General features: G+C 35.8%; 3 protein-coding genes across 3 annotated transcripts; all 3 read right to left on the minus strand.

Moving 5' to 3' along the window:
* Positions 1-393: 393 nt before the first annotated feature.
* On the minus strand, positions 394-4,922 carry LOC102693838 (extracellular calcium-sensing receptor-like). Its single transcript, XM_069197706.1, has 7 exons — positions 4,841-4,922; positions 4,301-4,457; positions 3,909-4,200; positions 2,885-3,685; positions 2,554-2,781; positions 1,829-1,952; positions 394-1,432 (listed from the first exon to the last, which is right to left on the minus strand). The coding sequence occupies exons 1-7, from the start codon at positions 4,920-4,922 to the stop codon at positions 519-521; spliced, it is 2,598 nt and encodes an 865-aa protein (XP_069053807.1). The 3' UTR covers positions 394-518.
* Positions 4,923-10,092: 5,170 nt separating this feature from the next.
* LOC138242236 (extracellular calcium-sensing receptor-like) lies at positions 10,093-14,889 on the minus strand. Its single transcript, XM_069197707.1, has 7 exons — positions 14,745-14,889; positions 13,791-13,947; positions 13,311-13,602; positions 12,234-13,043; positions 11,896-12,123; positions 11,185-11,308; positions 10,093-11,006 (listed from the first exon to the last, which is right to left on the minus strand). The coding sequence occupies exons 1-7, from the start codon at positions 14,887-14,889 to the stop codon at positions 10,093-10,095; spliced, it is 2,670 nt and encodes an 889-aa protein (XP_069053808.1).
* An 870-nt stretch (positions 14,890-15,759) lies between these two features.
* On the minus strand, positions 15,760-19,602 carry LOC138242237 (extracellular calcium-sensing receptor-like). Its single transcript, XM_069197708.1, has 7 exons — positions 19,394-19,602; positions 18,915-19,206; positions 18,143-18,645; positions 17,836-18,103; positions 17,498-17,725; positions 16,856-16,979; positions 15,760-16,673 (listed from the first exon to the last, which is right to left on the minus strand). Exons 1-7 carry the CDS (start codon positions 19,600-19,602, stop codon positions 15,760-15,762), a joined length of 2,538 nt encoding a protein of 845 aa, XP_069053809.1.
* Between the last annotated feature and the right edge of the window lie 1,081 nt (positions 19,603-20,683).

Genomic DNA, 20,683 nt, shown 5'->3' on the forward strand with positions numbered 1-20,683 from the left:
GTAGGTACAGCTGGTAAAAATTAAAACTGAATTGAATTCTGGTAAAATAATTAAAGTATTTCAACATAAAATGTATAAAATTAAAATCAGACAGATAATGTTAATAGCCTATGGAGGCTCGTGGGGAGATGAGCACTCTTTAGCACAGAGATAATTTCCACTGAGAGTACAATGAGGTGACAGGAGACAGAATCCTGCACTAGAGGATTTGCTCTTTATTAGTAATGAAGTCATTCAGATATGAACGTCGCAGCTGGGCACCTGTGCTTCTAAAACATTTTTATTATTGTACAGCAATTCACCAAACATCACTGATTTAAGACATGGGTTCTTTTAGTTTAAAACATTTTTATATGAGTTCATTCTTAAAAAATTTACCAAACATTTGTCCTCCTGAATTTATTTACAGTATACTGTATGTACACATTTTCAGTTTATGAATTGTAGTGTTTGAGGATGTACAGTACAAGAATATTTTATATCTATAAAAAATTGATAAATGTACTAAGACTAAGGTCTTAAAGCGACTTTGTGGGTATTTTACCCATTAGGTGTTTCCTTGTATTCAGTTCAGGCTTAAGCAGAATTATGTAGCATTTAGGTGCAAATATACAGAACAGTAAACCAAAACTAGAAGCCAAAATGGCAAATATTTCTACAGCTACTGTATACTTCCCAGGAGAGCTGATATAAGCTGGAATGAATGTCAGCCAGACAGCACAGAATATGAGCATGCTGAATGTAATGAATTTGGCTTCATTGAAGTTATCAGGCAGCTTCCGAGCCAAGAAAGCGAGTACAAAGCACATGGCAGAGAGGAATCCTATATACCCTAACACAGCCCAGAATGCACCTGCAGATCCCAGGTCACACTCCAGAATGATTTTCTCTGCATAGTATTTCATGTTCTTGTTAGGAAAAGGAGGTGATGTTATCAACCAAAGAACACAAATCAAGACCTGTACAAGTGTGAAAGCAAGAACACTTAATCGCTGCTGTGTGGGCCCAAACCATTTCATAATGTTGTTGCCTGGGAGTGTAGCCCTAAAGGCCATTAACACCACTATTGTTTTCCCCAGAACACAGGAGATGCACAGGACAAATGTGATCCCAAATGCTGTGTGGCGCAACATACAGGACCAGTCAGAGGGCTGGCCAATGAAAGTAAGTGAACAGAGGAAACAGAGAGTCAATGAAAAGAGCAGAAGGAAACTTAATTCAGAGTTATTGGCTTTGACAATTGGACTGTCTTTATATTTGAGGAAGACTAAAGCTATGCATATGGTTAAGAAAGCACCAGCCAGAGAAAATATCATGAGCAGTATTCCCATGATTTCTTCAAAAGACAGGAATTCTATTATTTTTATTACACATTCATCTCGGTTCTCATTTGACCAATAATCCAAAGGACATTGGATGCAATCATTAGAATCTGCAAAGAAAAACAGATACAGATATTTAGGGTTGTTCAAGTGGTGTGCTGTATCAGCATGCATACTATAGGTTCAAATTAAAGTTAAGGTTAATTCCACACAGAAAAATAGAGGAAACACAACTTGCAGCTGTAGAGTCTTCTCCAGCTGTCACACCTGATGTGATTTTTGGGAATGTTCATAGACATGGTGTAATTTAAAATTGTATTTGCAATTTGGCATTGGCCAATTTTATTTATATTCTTGCTTTACTGTGAAAGAAATCTAAAAATAAAGAATTAATTGGTTGATGTCTTTCCTACATTTACATATAATGTGGTGTATACAGTATGTCGCTGAAGATAAGAAGCAGAGTAAGGAATTTCATATATCATTTTGAATGCACTAACATTTACCTGTGGTGTTGCTGATCTCTCCTTCAGCACACTGAATGCAATCATAGCAACACACAGGCCTTCCTCTCTGAACAGCCTTTCGAGTGCCAGGGAGACAGCTCTCACTGCACATTGACTCAGGCTTCTGCAGAACAAGAACAAAACAATTTTTAGTGGTGGAAAAATAATGTTTTGCAAAGTTATGCTTACAGAATACAGAATATTTTCCATGAAATACTAAATTATTAAAATAAAAATGAGTAGCACAATAGTATTTATTCTTATAATTTTCTTCATTAAAAATATTATAATACAAAATACTTGATCAATCATGTTTTACAATATTTACAAATAGTATATTAGCTATCAGTTTTTTCTTCTATGCATTGTTAATGAAAAACTTTATTAACATTGAAGTTTAGAAGGAAAATTACATGAAAGGAATTTCTTTTGTATGATACTTCACTGTTTTCCACTGGATTGTATCAGTTTTGAGTACATTGTATTTTAAAGATTTAATCTTCTATATGTTATAAAGTTTGCTGGTTACAAAAGGTATCTTGTTTATTCTCTGTTTAATTTGGAATATTAAATAATATACTTATAAACTACTTATAAACTTACTGGTTATATTATTAGGTTCTGTCTGAAGAGTGAGCCACGTTTCTAAAGATACTCTTGTAAGACAAGAGATAAACCTGTTACAGCAAAGTGTACTTTTTCTTCTCAGAATACCCTATGCTCACCTCAAGTTGCCCACCTGTCCAAACCATCTTAACTTGATTCATGACAATCTGATGACCTGCTGGCAGTGAAGCATCATAGTAACCGATGGTCATGAACTGAATGGTGCTCCCATTAACATGCTGCCAGTTCACTAAGTCATATCTTGCTGTTGAATCACCATTGCCATCAAAAAATATATTTTCTCCAGTCTTAGTTGTGAAGTTCACTTTTTTCAGTTGCTCAAGTACCTGTGACAATGGAAATATTAATCTTGTGTTAAAAGTGTTTCTATTACAACTAGGTATATACAGTAAATGCCTTAATGCATTGTGAAAATAAAATTTACCTCACCTGCCATGGTTCAATTTGAATTGAATTATCACAGCTATTGGCAGAAGGACCTTTCTTGCATTGAAGTAAATTATGAAGAGAATATGCAACAGCATACACTGCTTTATACACATTATTGAATATTCTAGCCTCAGACGTTGTTGCATATCCATTTTTTAATTCTCCTAAATCTTCTAACCCTGTACACAGTTTTTTGGCATTGTCATTGTTTTTCAGAGTACAATTAAATGCAGTCTCCCAAAATTCATTTAAGAGAGCATTGCCCGGAGATTTTGATGGGTGCACATTCAATAAAAACTCTCTAAATCCATCAATTTTGTTTTTAGTGACAGCAAATCCCATAGATCCAGTCAGAACTTCATAACCTTCTGCTGTTGAAACATCACTAGCAGTGATCCAGGCTTCACTGCCAATCCACTGGAGACCAGTTACATTTTGAAGGGATAATTCTTTAATCAAAACAATTACATCCCCTTGCTCTAAGAAGGCAACAATAACCTTTGAAGTGCTCTTTTTGATCACTTCTACATTCTTAAGAATTTTTTGCCTGGAATGAGACTGATGAACCACCTCTGAATATTCAATACAGATTCCTTCCTTCTCTGCAGCTTCCACAAAAGTAGCCATTCCATTGTGGCCATAATCATTGTCAACTCTTATGGTCCCAACCCAGGTCCATCCAAAGTGCTTCACAAGCTGAGCCAGGGCTCTGCTCTGATAATAGTCACTGGGGATGGTTCTGAAGAATGAAGGGAATCTTCTTCTATTGCTCAGACATGCACAGGTAGCAAAGTGACTGATCTGTAAAGAAGAGAAAATGTCATTGTTTAAAAATGGGCTCTATTAATGATTTGGGTTTGTTTGTTAAAGGAGCTTCTGAATAAATTTTTTAACATTCCCAACATGCATTAAATCATTTTTAAGAGGACAATTAGTCACTTGAAAAGCTATTACCATTGCTTTTTCAGTAGTACATTTCAAGGGACGTTATTATTTTAATATGTAGAATGATTAAGATTCTCACCACAGGGATTCGAAAAGGTCCAACTCCTGCTGACATCGCAATAGTGGGTGTTGAGGCAGATTCTCCTATTATAGCTTGAACAGCAGTTGGCCTGGAGCAGGAGGTGTTAGAAAGAGTTTCCTCATTTCCATTCATTAAAGCCAAAGCTGCTCTTATAGCTAAAGGTATTGAACCACATGTGTCATAGATCTTATATCCCAAACAAATGCCAGGAAGAAGATCTGTCCTGTTGTTTATTTCTTCAATAGCAAAGATTATTGTTTGTGCTGACTGAAATTCTCCAATGAGGAAGCTAGAAAAAAAATAAGAGTTTATTGTTTCAATACTTCTTTTCAACAAATTAAAAATGACAAAATGTATATAAAAATAAGCATTTATGAATTAAAACAAACCCTTTGCATTTTGTAGGATTTGGTTCAGTTTTAAAGAAATGCTTTTTCTCTTCAGTGTTGCTGTGAATTTGAATCACTCCCCCGATCATGATGTCCCCTTCTTTTGATAGATGTGGAAATGCTGTTCTTCCTTGAAGCCTGCAGATGGGTTGTTCTGCTAATGTGAAAACAGCAACAACCACAGTCAATATTGTAGCTGTCAATGACATTCTAGACCACTTATAGACACCCCTTCCTAAGTAGAGGCATGTCATACTCTATGGTCTTTATATTGTGTATTGAGGTCTCCAGGGTGGTTAATAAACTTGAAATCAAGTGGAGCGATAGTTAAGGTTGGGGACTCCCTTTGATTATTTTTCCTTCAGCGCAATACACTGTAGCACATACAGTACCTGCCCATTTGCTTCTTTTACTGCTTCAGAGGAGCAATGAGCTCTCATATGATTATTTACAAATGATGACATCCCATCCAATGAATGGCAGGAAAGGGAAGCTGCCTTTTGCAATCAGTTGTGCAGTGCCCTTTGAGTTTTCTTTCACCCTCCATGTGTTTTCTCGGCTCTGTCTCAGCAGTAGTGAGTATTGCCCCACTGCTCAGGGATTGCTGGTGGTGGTCCCGCATGTTCATCTTCAAAGAATTGATAAGAGCAGAGGAAATTCTCATAGGACCGGTGTCTAAGAACATGCAGTCAAAAATAAGGATTTGCAGTGTTTAATCTTCTTATGTTTATTCTTCATGAAGCGAAGCTCCCATTGTGCGTTAAGCAGAAATGATAAAAGGTTTGATGCTTTAGTGTTATGTTTTTAAGCTCTGATGTTTTGCTTTTGTTACTGTGGTACATTTAAAGTTTTTGTTTCTAATATTCTTTTAAAATAAAGTGGAAGATCATGGTAACAAGATTTAAGCAAATTAAAGATGAGCAGAAAAGCTGCTATAAGTTGGTTTTGGTGGTAGTGGGTGTAAAATGAAGAACTGAAAATAAGTCAATCCTGACACCATACCATTAAAGTTTGTATTTGTGAAACTCAGGAATGGACAGCTCTACATCTTTTCTAGCACTTGACAATTCACTGTTAGTAGATTTTGATTTGACTACTGACCTGAAATTACAATTACAACAGGCTCGTTTTTTTTTTCACTTCCATTAAGCAAGGCACATAAAACATGTAGACATGGAAAAATTAACATCACACTGAAGCTTAGTTTGGCAGTGAGATATTACTTCTTCTCATGTATGTTCATTATGCTTGCCAAACTTTGTCTTTAGTTCAGTTGCATTTCTGTTTTATGTCTACTAAGACCCCATCTTTGAGGTGCTGTGCCTTTTCTATGACTATTGTACAGTTTCTAATGAGACCGGCAAGTTTATGGTACCTTTAACTTTTTTATATACAGTAGGTATATAGAAAAAATGTGCAGATACTGTATGTGGTTCACATTCTGGAGTCAGGTCTTGAATCTCATTTAAAGATATACAGTATAAGAATTAATTTACAGTTACAAAAAAATCTAATTTATTGATTTATTTTTAATTTATTTGTTTTTTATATAAATACCATTTTCATTAAATTTTTGGAATGCTGTGATTCAGTCCCCTATATCCTGGTGACAAACTGACAAAACATGTATCTTTCCATGTTGACAGGCAGAAGAAATGACAATCTCATAGAAGATTTAAAAAAGCAGTTGCATTTGTCAGGGAGGGTGAGAAGTGGACAAGAGAAATAAGGGAGATAAGATAAAAGATAAGGGAAAATAAGATACTATCTTGCATTAAGCGCAATCATATCACATGAAAGTGGAACTTGGGGGATGTCTGCAGTTTCCCGAGGTTGTACAAGCATCCCTAAACCAGATGAGGTGAGAAAGATCATCTTCACTGAGCTGACAGGGCTGTGAGAGAAAGGATGCGGGAAGGCTTTTGAGAAGAAAAGTCTCAAACATGAAGATCTACTGTAGTTCAAGACTGCAGAGTGAAAGGGTGGCAGACATGACTGTTCCCAGTGGAGGCTGGGTACGGATGACTCCCTGCACAGTCAGTGTGAATGTTGCTGACAGCTTTTGGGCTGACTGGGAGGGACAAAAAGACAGCAGTTCAAAGGCTGGGAGAGGCAATGGAGAGAGAAAGTGTCATGCTGGGCTCTGGAACAGGCAAGAGGAGTTAATAATAATAATAATAATAATAATAATAATAATAATAATTCCTTACACTTATGTAGCGCTTTTCTGGACACTCCACTCAAAGTGTTTTACAGGTAATGGGGACTCCCCTCCAACACCACCCATGTGTAACCCCACCTGGATGATGCCATGGCAGCCAAAGTGCGACAATACACTCAGCACACACCAGCTATTAGTGGAGAGGAGAACAGAGTGATGAAGCCAGTTCATACAGTATAATAGGTTGGAATATTTAGGAGGCCGTGAAGGCCTAGTTGAAGTTTGGCCAGGAAACCAGGGTAACAAACATCCCTACTCATTCTGAGAAAGCCCTGGGTTTTTTAAGGACCACAGAGAGTCTTTTGATTGCCTATCACTGGTGACTGGCCAGCAGGAGGGTATTATGGATAAGGGTTGAAACACCCGATGGAACCTTGGTTTCATCTGATGACTCCAGTTCCTGTCCAACAGCAAAAGTAAATGCAACTATTGACTAAGGAGAGCATCAGTAGATGTATATAGGTAACTTTTTGGAGGATTTTGAAGCTAAAATAGCAAAATGGTGGTCACATTAGCTCTGTTTTTTAATGTAGTTTCCAAATTTTATATTTCCTTTCTTTCATTTAAACCTCCAGTATTGTAAAACACAAATCAGACATAAACATCTTCATTAAAATGATATTCAGGTTTATTATTAAAAGGATGTATAAACTGAAGATCCAGACCCTACAAAAAGAAATAGACTGTAGAGTTCCATGGGAAGAAACAGCGACCAGCTGTCCAACAGAGTTTCTGTAAAGAGCACAGGCAGTACACAGTTCATCTGCACTGACAAACAGATTTAAGCACAGGGCTGCATCAGGCAGGGAATGTGTACAGAAACATCAGGCAAGTGCATTTGGATTTTGAATTTATCTTTATTAGTAATTCATTCAGATAATAAGATGGTAAAAATACAGATGGCATAAGAATTGAAGAATGGTACACATGAACTTAGAAAAAAAAATAATAGCTATTTTTGTTTTATTTATCCTCATTTAGATCTCTAAAAGACTGCAGCTCATTTTATAAAGGCAAGAATATTTTTAAACTTTTTTATAAAACACACATATATAAAAAGTAGTACTGTTCTGTAGTCTTTCAAAATAATGGGATCATATGTGGCCACTTGTAAATCTGCCATTGGAAAAAAAGTATGCAAGACATTGCTGATAACTTAAAACAGATATTCAGCACTGCCATTTTATCTTAGAACAAGTTATATATCAGAAAACTTTCAAAACTATCACTGGAGACATTCAGACACTCAGCCACTAATTGTCTAGCAAGATGCTGAAAGAATTTTTTGTGTACCTACTGTACAAAGACACCTAAAGGAAGGAAACATTTTGAAGGATACTGCAAGAAAAGCCAATGTTTTGCATAACAGAGGCAAAAGAGGAGAAAAGAGAAAACTTTAAAGCTTTAATATTAAGAATTATTATTAACAATTAATGGGTTTGCAATTCTGATTTTGTGGGACAGGAAGCCTACATTATGAGCTACTGGGATTCAACACATACTGTACAGACTACACTTGCATTGCTTACACAGTGCACATTAGATATGCTGATGATGCTGATTGGATATCCGAGAACATTACAATTTAAAGAAAGAAAAAAAGACAGGACAGTGCCAAATATGTGTGTAAAATGTCACTATTTTGTTTGAAATGCCTGACTGTACTGAAATCTGTTCTTCTATGTTTTCCTTTGAGAAGATTAAATTTGTACATAAAGTATGCACTCTTTTTTCCTTTCATTACAACAACGTTACCCTATGCTCTGTCAAAGTGATACTGACAAATGGGTTATATTTATATATAGACAATTACATTACTGTACATTCTAAGTAACCAGCCATTTTTAAATACTCAGCATTCATATTCAGATCTCTTGAAGTGACTTTTTTGGTATTTTACCCATCAAGTGTTTCCTTGTATTCATCTTGGGTTTCAGCAGAATGACACAGCACTTGGGTGCAAATATACAGAACAGTAAACCAAAACTAGAAGCCAAAATAGCAAATATTTCTACAGCTACTGTATACTTGCCAGGTGAGCTAAGATAAGCTGGGATCATTTTCAGTTAATTATTGCAGCTGTTCTTTCACCTGGCTGCAGTCATAAAGGAATAAGTTTAAAATGTGTTTTATTGGGGTAAGCATTTTTATTTCAAAACACATTTAGTTTTTTTTGGCCTTAATGTATTGAAGATTAACCATTTGACGTAATATGTGTACAAGACGTTGTATAGAATCCGTTAACTTTTATTTTAAGCATTTTATTATTAAACACTCTCCACACTGTATTTGGTTAACTATTGTCAATACATTATCATTTTGTCATTTTGCAGACTTAAAGATGTTTATGCTAAACTACAAAGGAATTTCTCTGTAGATTTCTGCTGTTATATCTTCACCATCAACATACAACAGGTACCATGAAGGAAATTCTCTTACTGTGAGTAATATGAAAACAGCTTTAATATAAATTGATAAAACTGGTTCCTACTCCATGCATCACTCTTACAATTCCCAGGGCAGAAATCTCTAGAACTACAGCAAAGAGGAAGAAAAGACGGCATACTATGGACAGTGGCATCTTACTGTACACACACCTGCCAATTTTCTGCAAAAGACACAGTATGTCATTCATATAAATCGCAAATGTAAGAGTTAAATATCCTTAAAATGTCATACAATAAACACTTACAATTCCTGTCACAAGTAGATTATCATATGAGTTCTACAAATTTTGTAATCAGTATACTGCAGTTAGAAGTCAATGATACCAGTGGAAAAGTCAGACTTAGGGTGATAGACAAAAAAATCTTACATAGTCATTTTAATTGTTGAAGAACAGATTGTATGAGAAACTACAACAAACAATGTCTAGCCATTTCCTAAATAATAATATATATAATAATAATATTCTTAATTTTATATCAAGGTGCTCCACAATAAAATGAGACAGTTACAAAGGCAATGGAGATAGCTGTAGACCATAGAATGCTGAAAAATAAACAGAAATTAAAGCTAGTGTACAAAAATGAGTTTTAAGACAGGATTTAACAACTGTTAACAGGCCTGCAAAAGTTGTTGGATTTTTCAAATGAATATGCAATGCAGCATTCGTGAAAAACTAAGATTTACTATTAGAAGAGGTGAAAGGACGCTATATTTTTTATGAAAAAATACTATAAAATAAATTATCTAAATAAAAGATATACTCAGCAATGTTTTAAAGCTTCTTAAACTTTTCAGATGAAAATCTGCTTTAGATTTCTGAAAGCCAGTGTAATAGAAAACAGCTTTTAGGTGACTGCAGAGAAACAGCACAACACAGCTGCTTCTTTTCTATATTTCTTCAAATATATACTGTACATACTGAAAAAATACTATACTGTACATTTAATACTTAATGTTAAAGAAAAGATATCATGACTGAAAAACAATATGACTTAAACAAATAACCACAATTATACATAAACACATGTTTAGAAATGTTAATTTGATGTTTTAAAGCAAGTATTTTTATTTTGTGCAAAACTTTGTGCCTTTCATGATTTATATACATTTAAGATCTACTGTACTACAGTGACTTTGATGGCATTTTACCCATCATGTGTTTCTTTGTATTTAATTCAGGCTTAAATAAAATTATATAACATTTGGGTGCAAATATACAGAATAGTAAACCATAACTAGAAGTCAAAATTGCAAATATTTCTACAGCTACTGTGTATTTTCCAGGGGAACTGACATATGCTGGGATAAAGGTGATCCAGACAGCACAGAATATGAGCATGCTGAATGTAATGAATTTGGCTTCATTGAAGTTATCAGGCAGCTTCCGAGCCAGGAAAGCGAGCACAAAGCACATGGCAGAGAGGAATCCTATGTATCCTAACACAGCCCAGAATGCACCTGCAGATCCCAGCTCACACTCCAGAATGATTCTCTCTGCATAATATTTAATGTTCTTGTTTGGAAAAGGAGGTGAAATTATCAGCCAAACAACACAAATCAAGACTTGAACAAGCGTAAAAGCAAGAACACTTAACCTCTGCTGTATGGGTCCAAACCATTTCATAATGTTATTGCCTGGTAATGTAGACCTAAAGGCCATTAACACCACTATTGTTTTCCCCAGAACACAAGAGATGCACAGAACAAATGTGATCCCAAATGCTGTGTGGCGCAACATACAGGACCAGTCAGAGGGCTGGCCTATGAAAGTAAGTGAACAGAGGAAACACAGTGTCAGTGAAAAGAGCAGAAGGAAACTCAGTTCAGAGTTATTGGCTTTAACAATAGGAGTATGTTTATATTTAAAGAAGATCAAAGCCATGCCAATGGCTAAACAAGTCCCAACCAAAGCAAATACCATTAGCACAATTCCCATGATTTCTCCAAAAGACAGAAATTCCATTGCTTTTAACATACACTTGTCTCTTTTCTCATTTGACCAATATTCTACAGGACACTGGACACAAGTGGTGGAATCTGAAAGGAAATAAAAATGGAGTTATTCATTTTCTAAAAAACATATTTCTGTTCCTGTAGTTTTTAAATATGTTTGTAAATAGAATTCAATATTTTATTGCCTGTGCAGTATATATTGATAATGAGGAGGCAGAAAAGCAGGGATGGTTATTCAGTTGTGTACTGTCTCCTTTCTCACCTGTAGTGTTGCTGATCTCTCCATCAGCACAGTGTATGCAGTCATAGCAACACACAGGCCTTCCTCTCTGAACTGCCTTTCGAGTGCCTGGGAGACAGCTCTCACTGCACACTGACTCAGGCTTCTGCAGGGCAAAGCAAAGCCTCAGTTACAGGTATCTTGCAATGCAGTGGGAATCTTTACTGTCAATTCAATAACTATGTGGGGGGAAATTATAAGAAAATTCCAAGTAAATTTAAAAGAAAAAATGTCAATACCCTGGTGGACGGAGATTACTATTGTTTGGAATGTTATTCTTCTATTTATGGAAAAACATTAAAGGAGTAGAGATGTTTTAACATTAAAGTAAAACAAAGACAAATGTGCCATACTCCTCTTTTGCATTACGTTTTCTTTATTTTTAGCTATGTTTTGTCTCAATTGAAAAGAAGAATATATTTTAATATTTTATATTTTAACATCACACAAGAAATTCAGTGTTCACATGGTGGACTTACAAAAGCTTAGGCTTTCAATTACTTACATACATTTTGGAGAATTTCTTTAAAAGAAAGAGTGAATTCGTTAATACTCTATTAATACTTTAATACACCTGTACTTCACTAACAAAAGTTTATTTTCTCAATGTAGATCATATTTGGGGTTTCAAGATATCACCAGTCAATGCTAATTATGCAATATGTTAGCAAAACATATTTTTACACTGCTTACCTTATGTTGACCCCCTGCCCAAACAATGTTGACCTGGTTCATGAAGAACTGATGTCCTGCTGGCAGTGAAGCATCATAGTAACCGACAGTCATGAACTGTACGGTGCTCCCATTAACAACCTGCCAGTTCACTAATTCGTATCTCGCAGGGGGGTCTCCATTGTCATCGAATGAGACCTGCTCTCCAGTTTTGGTTGTGAAATTAACCTTTTTTAAATATTGGTACACCTGTGAAAAAAGGACATCTTGATGTGATCACAAACATATTTGAAGTATGCATTACATACACGTGCATAAAGTTTTACTACATTGTCACATACTGTATGGATATGCTTTACCTGCCAAGGCTTTGGAGTAATTCCTTTTGCACAGCTATAATTGCCAGTCAGACCTTGACCTTTCTTGCACTCAAGTATGTTGTGTAGAGAATGTGCAACAGCATACACTGCTTTGTATACATTATTGTATGTTCTAAAATCATATTCTTCTGTATTTATGTTTTTCAATTCTCTTTTGTTTTCCAAGTTTGCACAAGGAATTTCTACATTACCCTCATCTGTCAGGGAACAATTATATTCAGTTTCCCCAAACCTATTTTGAGGACCACTGATTGGTATTTCAGATGGATAAACATTCGTTAAAAACTCTCCCAGTCCTTCTATGTTGGTTTTAATAACACTGAATCCAATGGATCCCCTCAGAACGTGAGAACCTTCTGCTGTGGCAACATTACTGGTGGTAATCCAAGCTTCACTGCCAATCCATTGGTGGCCAGTTACATTCTGAAGGGATAACTCTTTTATTAAGGCAGTTATATCTCTTTGAACAAGAAATGTTACAATGACTTTTGCAGTGCTCCTTTTTATAATCTCTACTGTCTGAAGAAATTTCTCTCTGGAATCAGACTGATGAATAGACACTGAATATTCAATACAGATCCCCTCTTTCTGGGCAGCCTGTACAAATGTAGCCATCCCATTGTTGCCATAATCGTTATCAGTTCTTATGGTCCCAACCCAGGTCCATCCAAAGTGCTTCACAAGCTGAGCCAGGGCTCTGCTCTGATAATAGTCACTGGGGATGGTTCTGAAGAATGATGGAAATCTCCTTCTATTGCTCAGACATGCACAGGTAGCAAAATGACTGATCTGTTTAGAAAGGAACGTTGGAAAATGCAGTTTTTGAAAGGAACTAATGTACTGGGTCTACTTTATTCATGTTATACTATATATTAATAAATCAAGAAGATATAGAAGAATCTTTTCATGGTGTTTTTAAATAGCACATTGCTTTGTATACCTAATATACATATATACAGTATGTACACACTTTTGATATAGTAGTTGTGATACAGTTAATGATATGTATTAGTTCTAATTACTTGAATAAATTAAAAGTACAGTTTAATTTCTCACCACAGGAATTCTAAAAGGACCAACTGCTTCTGAGATTGCAACAGTGGGTGATGATGCAGATTCTCCTATTATAGCTTGAACTGCAGCTGGTCTGGAGCAGGAGGTGTCAGAGAGAGTTTTCTCATTTCCGTTCATCAGAGCCATGGCTGCTCTTACACAAGAAGGTGAGGAGTCACAAGAATCATAGATCTTGTAGCCCAGTGAGATCCCAGGAAGTATCTCTGTGCTGTTGTTTATTTCTTCAATGGTAAAGATCATTGTTTGTGCTGACTGAAGTTCACCAATGTTCAAACTAGTAGAAATGCAGAAAAAAATAGTTTCAAAGATAATTTTAATTTCATTTTAAATAGCAAGATTTGTATGAAGATAGCAAATTGCATTTTATGTGTGATTAAATGGAGCTGCACAGGTAACATAATAACAATTTAAATTACAATGATTGTAAGACATGTAATATTGCTTTAAAAAATAGACACTAACCTTCTGCAATCCAAGGGTTCTGGTTTGGTTTTAAAGTGAAACATTTTTGCGTCGATATTGCTGTGAATTTGGAACATGCCCCCAATCATAATGTCTCCATCCTTAGAAAAGTGTGGAAAAGCTGCTCTTCCTTGTAGCTGGCACACTGGCTGCTGTGCTGTTCTCAAAATGATAACAACCAGCAGCAATGCTGCTGCCTGAAAAATCATCCCAGACTGTACAAGGTCGCCTCTTTCTGATCCAGAACCGTTTTCCACTGTCTTTATATTTCACTGGAGGTCTCAGGGGTTCAAGAAATGAAACAAAGGTCAGGAAGTAAATCAGGAATACTCCAAAGACTGTTACAGGTTTTAATGTGCTCAGGGATAAGAAAAGTCGTTCTTTTGAGATTTTTATTTTTCTTTTATAGTGAGTATACTCCGTGCATAATAATCAAAGCTTATTAAGTCATTATCAAATCTTAGTCATATCTTTACGCAAAAGGCACAATAATGTCTTACAAAATCTTTATTGACATTCAGAAAACAGTTGCTTGTTTTTTTTTAAGTAACACGTTTCCTTATTGTATTCAGAAACCTTTACATTATGTGAAGTAGTACCATTTCATCAGAATACTCTCTGTTATCCCAGTCATCACTTGACAGGCAATAAATAAATTATGGAAATTATATAAAAGTATTGCTTCTAAGTATAGTCATTAAAAAGTAAAACTTGGAAGCATTTAACCTGAATTGCCTACAGTATTGAAAAATGAAGGTAAATATGGTTTCATTATTTAATGATATGCTTATAAGTTGAGAAAAAATATTGTAATGACCAGGGGGTTTGCACAGAATGAGCACATACTTTTAGATGCACAGGCACCACATTTATTAAACCTCTGTCTGTCCACCATAACAAACAGAGATTCAAAACTTTTCAACTAAGGCGGAATCTGAATGGGCCAAGCGTTGCCGGTATCGATGTTGTGCTGGACTAGGGTCGTCCGCGAGCAGTCCTCATCTCTGGCTATGAACAGATCCTCATTCTCTGCGATGAGTGCTCGCAACCGCCGCTGCTGGTCCCGGGTGAGACTCACCCAGTAGGTTCCTGATGGCATGCTTGGTCTCTGTCCGTCGCTCGGCCACGGCTCTCTCCTCAGGGGGTGCCTCCCCGGTCACAGGGGCAAGGTCTGGCACACACAGCCAGTGCCACAGAAGAAGGAAGGCCGACAGCTTTTACACACTTGCAGAGAAAACGCACAACACAGCTGTTTCTTTTCTCTGTATCGAATATACTTTACATTTAATACTTAATGTTAAAGAAAATATATCATTGCTCTGAAATCAGTCCAGAGGACAGCATCCAGATACTGTACATTCTGTTGCCTATGGGAATGTCTTGAAGTCCTCAAAGGCACAGACAAGTCAAAATCAACCTTCTTCAGAATCAGCATTGAAACACGAACCAGAGGACACAAGTGGAAACAATTTAAAATTGTGGAAGGAATTTCTTAACTCATTTCTCAGATAAAAAACTGCCACATAAGAGCTTACATATTTTAAAAACACATCAAAAAGAAAAGAAAGAGAGACTGGTCGGAAATGGTGCTCAAAGACAAAGAAAAAACCATGGCACACCACTGGTCCACTTCTAACATGACTTGGCCAATCCAATATGGCTTATAAAATAGTAAGGAAAAGAGCCAGGTGTATCCTCCATCCACAGCTCCAGTAAGAGTATTCTTCTACACAATCCCAAATGACAATAATAAAATGTATGAGATGGTATCTTAACCCTGCCCAACAAGTGCTTCTATTAAGTTCAGAAAGTATGACTGAAAAACAATATGACTTAAACAAATAAAGAAAAATAACCACAATTATACATAAACACATGAGAAATGTTAATATGATGTTTAAAAGCAAGTATTTTAATTATTTTGTGCAAAACATTGTGCCTTTCATGATTCATATACATTTAAGATCTACTACAATGACTTTGATGACATCTTACCAATCATGTGTTTCTTTGTATTTAATTCAGGCTTAAATAAAATTATATAACATTTGGGTGCAAATATACAGAACAGTAAACCAAAACTAGAAGTCAAAATTGCAAATATTTCTACAGCTACTGTGTATTTACCAGGGGAACTGACATATGCTGGGATAAAGGTGATCCAGACAGCACAGAATATGAGCATGCTGAATGTAATGAATTTGGCTTCATTGAAGTTATCAGGCAGCTTCCGAGCCAGGAAAGCGAGTACAAAGCACATGGCAGAGAGGAATCCTATGTATCCTAACACAGCCCAGAATGCACCTGCAGATCCCAGCTCACACTCCAGAATGATTCTCTCTGCATAATATTTAATGTTCTTGTTTGGAAAAGGAGGTGAAATTATCAGCCAAACAACACAAATCAAGACTTGAACAAGCGTAAAAGCAAGAACACTTAACCTCTGCTGTATGGGTCCAAACCATTTCATAATGTTATTGCCTGGTAATGTAGACCTAAAGGCCATTAACACCACTATTGTTTTCCCCAGAACACAAGAGATGCACAGGACAAATGTGATCCCAAATGCTGTATGGCGCAACATACAGGACCAGTCAGAGGGCTGGCCGATGAAAGTAAGTGAACAGAGGAAACACAGTGTCAGTGAAAAGAGCAGAAGGAAACTCAGTTCAGAGTTATTGGCTTTAACAATAGGAGTATGTTTATATTTAAAGAAGATTAAAGCCATGCCAATGGCTAAACAAGTCCCAATCAAAGCAAATACCATTAGCACAATTCCCATGATTTCTCCAAAAGACAGAAATTCCATTGCTTTTAACATACACTTGTCTCTTTTCTCATTTGACCAATATTCTACAGGACACTGGACACAAGTGGTGGAATCTGAAAGGAAATAAAAATGGAGTTATTCATTTTCTAAAAAACATATTTCTGTTCCTGTAGTTTTTAAATATGTTTGTAAATAGAATTCAATATTTTATTGCCTGTGCAGTACATATTGATAATGAGGAGGCAGAAAAGCAGGGATGGTTATTCAGTTGTGAATATACTGTCTCCTTTCTCACCTGTGGTGTTGCTGATCTCTCCATCAGCACAGCGTATGCAGTCATAGCAACACACAGGCCTTCCTCTCTGAACTGCCTTTCGAGTGCCTGGGAGACAGCTCTCACTGCACACTGACTCAGGCTTCTGCAGGGCAAAGCAAAGCCTCTTGCAATGCAGGGAACTCAGTAAAATTAATTAGGCAGTGGGAATCTTTACTGTTAACACTTTAACTGTTTTGGGGGGTAGTTATAAATTAAATTTCCAAGTAAAGTAAAAAAATGTCAATACACTGCAGGACGGAGATTAATAATTTTTGGAAAGTGTTCTTTTGTGTATGGACTAGCATTTTAGGAGTAGAGATGTTTTAACATCAAAGTAAAACAAAGACATTATTTTGTGCAAGTGACAATTGTGCTATATGCCTGTTTTGCATTAGGTTTTCTTTATATTAGCTGTGTATTGACCCAGTTGAAAATAAAAAAACAATATTTTAATATTTAATATTTTAAAATCTGACAATAAATTCAGTGTTCACATGATGGAGTTACAAAAGCTTAGTCTTTCAATTAATTTCATAAATATTCTGTAGATTAGATTTGGGGTTTCACCAGTCAAAGCTCATTATGCAATATATTAGCAAACAATTTTTTTACACTGCTTACCTTATGTTGACCCCCTGCCCAAACAATGTTGACCTGGTTCATGACGAACTGATGTCCTGCTGGCAGTGAAGCATCATAGTAACCGACAGTCATGAACTGTACGGTGCTCCCATTAACAACCTGCCAGTTCACTAATTCATATCTCGCAGGGGGGTCTCCATTGTCATCGAATGAGACCTGTTCTCCAGTTTTGGTTGTGAAATTAACCTTTTTTAAATATTGGTACACCTGTGAAAAAAGGACATCTTGATGTGATCACAAACATATGTGAAGTATGCATTACATACACGTGCATAAAGTTTTACTACATTGTCACATACTGTATGGATATGCTTTACCTGCCAAGGCTTTGGAGTAATTCCTTTTGCACAGCTATAATTGCCAGTCAGACCTTGACCTTTCTTGCACTCAAGTATGTTGTGTAGAGAATGTGCAACAGCATACACTGCTTTGTATACATTATTGTATACTCTAAATTCAGATTCTTCTGCATTTACGTTTTTTAATTCTCTTTTGTTTTCCAAGTTTGCACAAGGAATTTCTACATTACCCTCATCTGTCAGGGAACAATTATATTCAGTTTCCCCAAACCTATTTTGAGGACCACTGATTGGTATTTCAGATGGATAAACATTTGTTAAAAACTCTCCCAGTCCTTCTATGTTGGTTTTAATAACACTGAATCCAATGGATCCCCTCAGAACGTGAGAACCTTCTGCTGTGGCAACATTACTGGTGGTAATCCAAGCTTCACTGCCAATCCATTGGTGGCCAGTTACATTCTGAAGGGATAACTCTTTTATTAAGGCAGTTATATCTCTTTGAGCAAGAAATGTTACAATGACTTTTGCAGTGCTCCTTTTTATAATCTCTACTGTCTGAAGAAATTTCTCTCTGGAATCAGACTGATGAATAGACACTGAATATTCAATACAGATCCCCTCTTTCTGGGCAGCCTGTACAAATGTAGCCATCCCATTGTTGCCATAATCGTTATCAGTTCTTATGGTCCCAACCCAGGTCCACCCAAAGTGCTTCACAAGCTGAGCCAGGGCTGTGCTTTGGTAATAGTCACTGGGGATGGTTCTGAAGAATGATGGAAATCTCCTTCTATTGCTCAGACACGCACAGGTAGCAAAGTGGCTGATCTTTTTAGAAAGGAACATTGGAAAATGCAGTTTTTTAAAAGAATGTATGTATTGGGACTACTTTATTCATGTTATACTATATATTAATAAGTCAAGAATATATAGAATACTCCTTCTTGGTGTTTTTAAATAACAGATTGCTTTGTGTTTCTAATATACATACTGTATATAAAGTATGTACACACTTTTGATATAGTAGTTGTGATACTGTTAATGATATATATTAGTTTTTATTATTTGAATAAATTAAAAGTAGTTTAATTTCTCACCACAGGAATTCTAAAAGGACCGACTGCTTCTGAGATTGCAACAGTGGGTGATGATGATGACTCTCCTATTATAGCTTGAACTGCAGCTGGTCTGGAGCAGGAGGTGTCAGAGAGAGTTTCCTCATTTCCATTCATCAGAGCCATGGCTGCTCTTACACAAGAAGGTGAGGAGTCACAAGAATCATAGATCTTGTAGCCCAGTGAGATCCCAGGAAGTATCTCTGTGCTGTTGTTTATTTCTTCAATGGTAAAGATCATTGTTTGTGCTGACTGAAGTTCACCAATGTTCAAACTTGTAGAAATGCAGAAAAAATAGTTTCAAAGATAACTTTAATTTCATTTTAAATAGCAAGATTTGTATGAAGATAGCAAATTGCATTTTATGTGTGATTAAATGGAGCTGCACAGAGAATATAATAACAATTTAAATTACAATGATTGTAAGACATGTCATATTGATTTAAAAAATAGACACTAACCTTCTGCAATCCAGGGGTTCTGGTTTGGTTTTAAAGTGAAACATTTTTGCGTCGATTTTACTTTGAATTTGGAACATGCCCCCAATCATAATGTCTCCATCCTTAGAAAAGTGTGGAAAAGCTGCTCTTCCTTGTAGCTGGCACACTGGCTGCTGTGCTGCTCTCAAAATGATAACAACCAGCAGCAAAGCTGCTGCCTGAAAAATCATCCCAGACTGTACAAGGTCGCCTCTTTCTGATCCAGAACAGTTTTCCACAATATACTGGCCTTATATTTTACTGGAGGTCTCAGGGGTACAAGAAATGAAACAAAGGTCAGGAAGTAAATCAGGAATACTCCAAAGACTGTTACAGGTTTTAATATGCTCAGGGATAAGAAAAGTAATTATTTTGAGATTTTTATTTTTCTTTTATACTGAGTATACTCCATGTATAATAATCAAAGCTTATTAAGTCATTATCAAATCTTAGTTAAATCTTTACGCAAAAGGCACAATAATGTCTTACAAAATCTTTATTGACATTCAGAAAACAGTTGCTTGTTTTTTTATGTAACATGTTTCCTTATTGTATTCAGAAACCTTTACGTTATGTGAAGTAGTACCATTTCATCAGAATATTCTCTTTTATCCCAGTCATCACTTGACAGGCAATAAATAAATGATAAACATTATATAAAAGTTTTGCTTCTAAGCATTTAACTTGAATTGCCTACAGTATTGAAAAATAAAGCTAAAGATAGGTTTAGAAAAACACCTTTACTTGATTTAATGTTATGCTTATGATTTGAGAAATAATATTGTAATGACCAGAGGGCTCACACCGAATGAGCACACACTTTTAGATGCACAGGCAACACATTTATGAAACCTCTATCTGTGTTTATTTGATCTATTCTAGGTCCATTGTCCACTCATTCACCTTAGCAAATATTGTACTGTAATATTATTATAAAGATTCTAATAGCCTGCTCAAGATATGATATGTGAATATTAGGTTATACAGTTTATTCTTGGTTGGTATACAGTATGAATATGTTTTGAGACCTATGGCAAAAGTTTCTCTTTTATATACTCATTCCATTTTCCTTTATTTACTGTGGATTGCTGGTATATCATTTTTGTTTCTTCATTATTTATTATAGTATTGGAATATTATGGAACTTGTGTTCAAGAGCTGATATCATACTATAACAAGATGATAAATGTGATAGTGATAATTAAAACTGGGCTATATATACTTTTTGATGTTGGTGTAAACATTTAGTAGGCATTTTCCAATTTAGTTATT

This window comes from Lepisosteus oculatus, chromosome 13 (assembly GCF_040954835.1).
Source record: "Lepisosteus oculatus isolate fLepOcu1 chromosome 13, fLepOcu1.hap2, whole genome shotgun sequence".
NCBI lineage: Eukaryota > Metazoa > Chordata > Actinopteri > Semionotiformes > Lepisosteidae > Lepisosteus > Lepisosteus oculatus.